At 38.2% G+C, this 7500-nt stretch overlaps 1 protein-coding gene across 4 annotated transcripts in view; it reads right to left on the bottom strand.

The window, feature by feature from the left end:
- LOC144971464 (uncharacterized) overlaps positions 1 to 7500 on the bottom strand; it is a 16437-nt gene that overhangs the window by 6117 nt on the left and 2820 nt on the right. For 2 of the 4 annotated variants that reach the window (XM_078912401.1, XM_078912402.1), the window contains exons 2-6: positions 7064 to 7318; positions 4662 to 4880; positions 4160 to 4422; positions 2513 to 2632; positions 674 to 998 (exon numbers count right to left, since the gene is read on the bottom strand). In XM_078912401.1, coding sequence (XP_078768527.1) covers positions 674 to 998; positions 2513 to 2632; positions 4160 to 4422; positions 4662 to 4880; positions 7064 to 7186 — 1050 coding nt within the window. In that variant the 5' untranslated portion in view covers positions 7187 to 7318. The remainder of the gene's footprint in view (positions 1 to 673; positions 999 to 2512; positions 2633 to 4159; positions 4423 to 4661; positions 4881 to 7063; positions 7319 to 7500) is intronic. The other 2 variants (XM_078912403.1, XM_078912404.1) reach the window with 1 other exon arrangement.

Here is a 7500-nt window from a genome sequence, read left to right as displayed (position 1 = left end):
GTAAACAACCAGCTATGTTTGTCCGAGTGGACTTGAGGGCGTGTTACAAATTCTATATTTTAGATGGTCAAAAAACGACTGGTAAAACATAGGCAAGAATGTGCGTTTGGTTGCCAAAGTGTAAAAAATGATACTGCCATGCTTACTTTTTTCACATGAAACCCACCAACGATCATCCTCATTGCCTTTTTCACCCTGGGTCAGGGTATAGGCCACAGGCAAAAGTTTCTATCTTTCTCTATCTTGAGCTAACTTATTTTTTAATCTCGCTCCATGTCTTATCACTTCTCTGTATGTCAGATTCTTTAATTTTTCTCCATGTTCCCCGTGGCCTTCCCCTTGATCTTCTGCCCTGAGGGTTCCGGTCCAATACTTTCTTCGACCGTGGTGATGTTTTTTGTTGTTTTTATTTTTGTTTAGTTTGTTTTTTGTTGTTTTTTTTTTGGGGGGGGGGAGGGGGGTTGGGGTGTCTTTTCTTGTTGTTTGTTTGTTTGTTTTTGTTTTTTAGTTTTGTTTTTTTTGTTTTGTAAACAAACAAAAAAAGCAATTTAAAAACAAAACAATACGACTACTCTTAATCGGCAAAAATCATGCAACTGGCGTATTTTGAGCATAAAATCAAATCTTGAAATCCAAATGTATTCAATAAAGCAGACGAGTGAAAACTACTCACCATTAAAATGTCACACAGGAACCGGGCAATTTCTTCCTCCTCAGCATCGTATTCCTCCAGCGCTTCTTTGGCGTCCATCCACTGCTGGGACTCCAGAGTAGTGTAGGCCAATGCGATGTTGGAAGGGCGACATCTCTCGTTGATGTTCTCCGTGTGGCGGTTGTCGGTCGTATGTTGTTGTTGTTGTGTCTTCTGGGGTTCCGCTGGGGCTGGGGCTGGGGCTGGGGCTGGTTTGGAGGGACTTGCTGTTGCCGTACGTGACTTGGGCTTGGGGCTGCTGATGTGGGGCTTGTTGGCGGGGACGGGTGGTGGACTTTGAGATAACCTGTTGATAAATAATACGATTTTTCATATGCTATGCCCTCACACTTATTGTCAATTCTTTTTGGCCCCGTGTCCACCAAAACAGAATCAAACCGACTAAAAGTCGTCAGTCTTTCGAAAAACATAGGACACCATCATTTTCCTATAACTGACTACTAAACGCTAAGCACCCCGTGTCCACTGACACCGACCTGGAACGATACGTCTTTTGTACATTTCCGGCAAGACGCTTGGAATAGTGCCATGTACTATTTAGACGGAACGTTTGATGAGTCATCAGCCACTTCTTCGTCTGAGATTTATAAAAAAAACTTATGGTCTAATGGAGGAATAATTGTCAAGCGCATCAGCGAATAATATGTGGAAATGTGCTATACAAATGTTAGTTTCAGCTATTCTTTTCCTTCAAGTTTGTCTACAGTCATCCAACTAACTGCATCGACGTGTCTTGGCGAAATCTGTTTACATTTTCATAACTTACATAATAAATGCTGTTTTGAGGGGGAAAATAGTTGCTTGTTTGTTTAATACCATATCGCAATGGTGTAGCCAATCGGTCTTGGCTTTACAACACAACTTGAATTAGGTTTATTCGTCTCAATAAGTAAGATGACATGACTTATAAAATTATCAAGACAAAGCATGTGAGGTTTTATTTAGCTGATTAACCCTCTCCTTACCAACTACAGGAAAATCGTCACACTTGTTACGATACAATGAATATTTTTGTTAATCAGAAAAGTTTTGTACATCACAGTATTTTTTATAAATCTTTGTTTCGTAAAGCCCGTTATGCTACCCAAAAATTATGTATAAGTAGGAATTTTTATATCTCTTCAGTTTGAGTGTTAAAAATCAAGTTTTCCTGAAAATGGCCCGTAAGGAGAGAGTTAATCACCCATGTGTTTATCGTGTTCTGTGAGGGATCCCAGCCAACAACAATGATCATAAGGGTCGAGACATGACGCCAGAAAGACGTTATTACAATTTCTTTTCCCACAGACGTCGTTGTTTCCGGTCAAGTACTCATTTTACACCTGGTGAGAGAATTTCAGTGAGTTATGAGTTGTTTTTTCTCCTGGAATTCATTATTGCGCCGCCCATAAGCGGGATTCAAACCATAGTAATCAGGTCACATGATGAATATCAGACTACTAGACCACAAAGCCACACAATGGATCGTTCACAACAATTCGAGGTGGTGGAATGGGGTTGCATTGCCTTCAGTGTCACAGGCTGTGTTGCCGTAGTCTAACACATCACAACACTGTTATTCATTTTTGTCAAAAGCAAATACAGCCATCAAACTAGATAGAGCCTTCAAAGAAATGGATCTTAAGAAGGATCGGGTTTGAGAAAATGCGTAAACAATTTTAAATTCTTTTTATCCGCCTATTTTTTCTGTACAAACTGTATAGATACAAGTTCATGTAAGATGTTTTATATGGCAATTCCTATAATTAAGAGTTAAAATAAAAATCCAATGGAATATGAATGAGTGATAAAATTACCCACTTTAAACCATTGGAAGACGGGGTTGTTGGAAGACAGCTGATAGGAGAGACGGGTTTGGTAGACTGCCAAATCAAAGCACTCTTCTCACATAGGTAGCTACACAGAGATACATTTTCTTGGCTGTAAAATTAAATAAATTGGTTGCATTCAATTATATTTTATACCTATGTCCGTTGATTGGCATTGCAATATTCTGGTTAATTTTGCTTTGATTTGACTATTTCCTAAAATGTTAAGATAGTTTCGGACATGGCGCGTGGATACTTTTTTTAAAAGTTCGTTAAAAATTTATTATTAACTATATTATTAAATTAATTCTGTTTGGAAAGTCTCGTTTATCTGAGCACAAATTTGAAACGTCTTACACCACGAAATGTAGAAATACTCTCAAGCTAGAGTTTACAACGAAACATGGACAAGACCAAATTAAATAATAAATTCTGCCATTTATTGACAACACAATTTTTTTTCCATTTTGGAAAGAAGTTTTAGACTTGAAATGCCTCAACTCTTCAAATATTCTTTAAACTGAAAATTAAAACAAATCTAAATTTAAGATTTTTTCTTAAGTTCAGAGTCTTAAAAATCTGGCCGCATTGAAAAGAGGCTGATTTTGAGCAAGAATGTAGACAGTGTCAATTGAGAATATGTTAATGATCTTTTATCCTTTTAAAAATAAAACGATCCATAGTTACGAATGTTTATAGCCAACGAGTGGATGTTAACATTTCGCTCCGACGTTTTAAAATCGATCTTTCATGTGTTATAATGCACACATCACAAAGAACATGAAAACGTGATTGCAGTATTGTTCACAAAATTTAATAAGATATTGTTGCGTCCCAAGACAAAAGGTCGTCTGTGTTAAGAGCAAAATAATTTTTAAAAAGAAAAGAAATAATAGACCGGTCTACATATTTTTAAGGATGACTTCCTTGAGAAAGATGCAAAAAATTGTGAAATTTACTTCATCGTTGCCAGATATTTTTGAGTTTTTTCCCCGGTCTTCCTTAAATGTCTAAATGTCCCGGTCTACCTTTATACACATCTAACGGAGGCTCACTTGACTAGCCGATTTTGCTTTTGTTTAGTATTTTGTTTTTTATTTTATTCTTTTGCTATTGCTTTTGTTATCTTTGTTGTTGTTTGTTATTTGCTGTTTTGTTTGGGTTTTTTCTTTTAAATTGGTTCTTAAAGTTTTTGTTTTTTTTTTGTTTTTAATGCATTTAAAAAACTATTTGTTTATTACATACAGTTAGTTGTACGTGTACACACAAATAACTTGACACTTTTGAAATATTTTGCAATCGTTCAAATTTATGCTAAAATCTCTATATCGTCTGACTGGGGAAAGCTGTAAAATGTGTTGATTGTATCTGTTTTTAGCAAAAGTAAAAAGACATTTTTGATAGGAACAACATTTTCATGTTGGAAAAATACGCGTAAAGGGCCTCAGAAAATGACATGTCTTATTCTACATGTTAGCTGTTGCTGTTGGCTTGGAATCCCTTGTGAAGCATTTTGAGCACAATTGTTGGACATACCTCTCTATGGAAACTCGCGTTAAAAATATGAAGTAAGAAGATATGATAATTCATAGTATGAACAATCTACTTCAGTTTATGAATTGTATTAATCAAGGCTTACTTGTGCTTCATTGCATCGTATTCCCCTTTTACCGTGGCCAAATTTGCTTCCGTCTTTTTCGTATCTTCGCGAGCCTTTTTGGCCACTTTCTGGGCGGCTTCAAGAGCAGTTTTGGACCGTCTATAATCATCCTGGAGTTTGGAAAGAAGATCTTGATGCTCCTTAACTGTTTTCTGAAGTTTTTCAACCTGTAGCTGAAGACTTTCATTCTCTGATTTCAATTTAGCAATTTCTGAAGATGTTGCTATCGTTGTTGTGGCGGCCTGTTCAAAGGGATGAAAAGAAAATTATAATTTGTATGAATCAAGTCGTCAACACGGTGTTATAATTTGTTTAGTAAAAAAATAAAATCTTGCCAAGGCTGCAATTTTATATAAGTTTTTTACGAATATTATTTCTTAATTTGCTAAAATTTTAAGTCATTTCCACAATCAAGTATTAGTGATTTTTTTTTTTCATTTAAATGATTAAGACATAAACCATATAAAATGTTATCAACTACCTGAGCCTTAGGAGACTTGGGTGATTTCGGAGAACCAGATCTGTCTTCCACAGAACGCACTCTTTCAACCCGCTGACGCTTTAGGTCATCATTTTCTCTCTTGAGTTCATCCAGTTTGACCCATAGTTGTCCCATGCCAGCCCCTGGACGAGCTGTTCTGGATGGAGGCGCCGTTGTAACTGGTTTGCCACCTTCTGATAGGAGGTCATCTATAAGTTGCTGTGTGTAGTTTGTTGTCGTTGTTGTTGTTGGGGGGGGGGGGGAGTGTAAGAAAGATAGGGTTGATTATTCGTGATACTGAATCAATGTTAAATAATTTAGCTGTTTATAATGGCGTACCTGACTTAACGTTTTGGGGATGCATATACGTTACTAATACTCCCATCCCCACAACCACCACTACACCCACTTTACCATTAATACCACCATATTAACTGCAACGAAAACTAACTAAGGTGCCTAATGAACCAATAAAATGGAGAGAAAGAGAAAGTGAGTAAATGTGACTCATATTTTAGGGAACCACACAAAACAAACAACGTTTCGGCCCTTGGCCTTCGTCAGGAGACAACAAAAAAAACGTAAGGTTACAAAATATCACATTCTGTCAAATTATGTGGAAACAATGTAAATGTATGGAGAGGGTGTTGGATGAGGGTGCAAGAACTGCAACGCCATCACCGCTGTCAGTATTAACAAAACCACCACGAACAACAAACCAAACACCTAAAACACCACCATCAGAGCCTTCACCACAACTATTATCACCACCACCTCAAGGACCATACCACCACCATCACTACCACCATCAGTACTACCATCACCACCACCTCAAGGACCATACCAACGCCATCACTGCCACCATCACCACCACCATCACCACCACCTCAAGGACCATACCACCGCCATCACTGCCACCATCACCACCACCATCACCACCACCTCAAGGACCATACCACCACCATCACTACCACCATCAGTACTACCATCAACACTACCATCACTTCAACTCTCTCATCACCACCACTAAAACATAAACAAAATCAACAAAAATTTCTACTACAGCTGTATTACTACTACTACTACTACTACTACTACTACTACTACTACTACTACTACTACTACTACTACTACTACTACTACTACTACTACTACTACTACTACTACTACTACTACTACTACTACTACTACTATTACTACTACTATACTACTACTACTACTACTACTACTACTACTACTACTACTACTACTACTACTACTACTACTATATTATTATTATTATTACAACAACTACTACTACTACTACTACTACTACTACTACTACTACTACTACTACTTCTTCTTCTTCTTCTACTACTACTACTACTACTACTACTACTACTACTACTACTACTACTACTACTACTACAACTACTACTACTCCTACTACTACTACTACTACTACTATACTACTACTACTACTACTACTACTACTACTACTACTACTACTACTACTACTACTACTACTACTACTACTGCATAGTTGAGTCCTTGGAAAAGGCTCTTTACTCACATTCTCTCACAGTACTCATGTGTAAAATGAGAACATGGCCGTTAACAGCGTTGTCTCTGTCCTAAAAAAAATGTAATATCGCCTAACAGGCGTCATGTCACATGTCTCGTCCTTCGTGTTAAATGTTTCTGTTGGTCAGGGACCCTGTGTAAAGTGCTTTAAGCACGTGTAGTGGATGTTGCACTATATAAAAGCTCACGTTTTGGAGATTTGGAGAAGGACCCTGGAGTGTGAGATGAAGGGCCAGAAGTGGACGTGGGGACAGATGTAAAAGATGGCATCTGACCGTGGTGGTTGGAGATCTGTGCACGCCTTGTGAAGCGCCAAGAGGATACGTACAGTAAGTATGATTCACATGATTTACTTCCCTTGTAGTTCTTCTGAGCAAAGAATGTATCAATAAAGATGAGAGAATATAGATTGAAATGGCTCGGACATGTAAAGAGACGAGAGAGGGAGTACGTGGGAAGGAAAGTATTGGACTTACAATTAGCGGGAAAGAGGAAGAAGCGACGCCCAAAGACTAGATGGTGGGATAAGGTAAAGGATAATGTGAAAGAACTGGGCCTGAAAGAAGATGATGCGCTGAACCGAGATGCATGGAGATGTGGCATTCATTATGGCAACCCTGCAAAATGCGGGATAAGCTGTAAGAAGGAGTGGTTCTTCTGAGCCTTAAAGCCCACTGAGCCAGCGATTCTACTTGTTTCTATAAAAAGGAACCTAACAGATATTTGTTACTATTTTGATAGGCCACTGGTCTGTCGCAAAGTAATTTCCGCCGAATGTAATAAACTCAGCTACCCAGTCTTTGCTGAAGAGGCAAAGGGTCAGAAAAGAAAATAGTTACCTGTGCTTTTTCCAAAAGGTTTCTGGTTTGAGGGTCTCTCTTTTTCATGAGGTATACATTGGACAGGCTGGCACTGAAGCTCTTGGCCTCTGTCCTCAGATCTTTCTTGCTGTTCCCTGCCATGGCCGTTGTGATGTGAGATTATCGTCCCTTGGTCACAATAAGAAATGATAGGATGGTACCGTGGTAGTTACGTCTTTATCAAAGAAGTCATTGTGTGTGATTGGATTCTGGTTGCAACAGTTCTGGTTTGCTCTGAAAAGGATTGAGTTGAAACAAGAAGTCATTGGTGGTGATAAAGGTGATTGTTGAGATGGCAGTAGTTGTAGTAGATGTAGTAGTAGATGTAGTAGTAAGTAGTAGTAGTAGTAGTAGTAGTAGTAGTAGTAGTAGTAGTAGTAGTAGTGGTAGTAGTGGTAGTAGTAGTAGTGGTTGTA

Source organism: Berghia stephanieae, chromosome 4, assembly GCF_034508935.2.
Source record: "Berghia stephanieae isolate SIO BIC M18660-M18661 chromosome 4, UCSD_Bste_1.3, whole genome shotgun sequence".
NCBI classification, from domain to species: Eukaryota; Metazoa; Mollusca; class Gastropoda; order Nudibranchia; family Aeolidiidae; genus Berghia; species Berghia stephanieae.
This window is presented reverse-complemented; position numbering and strand designations above follow the sequence as displayed.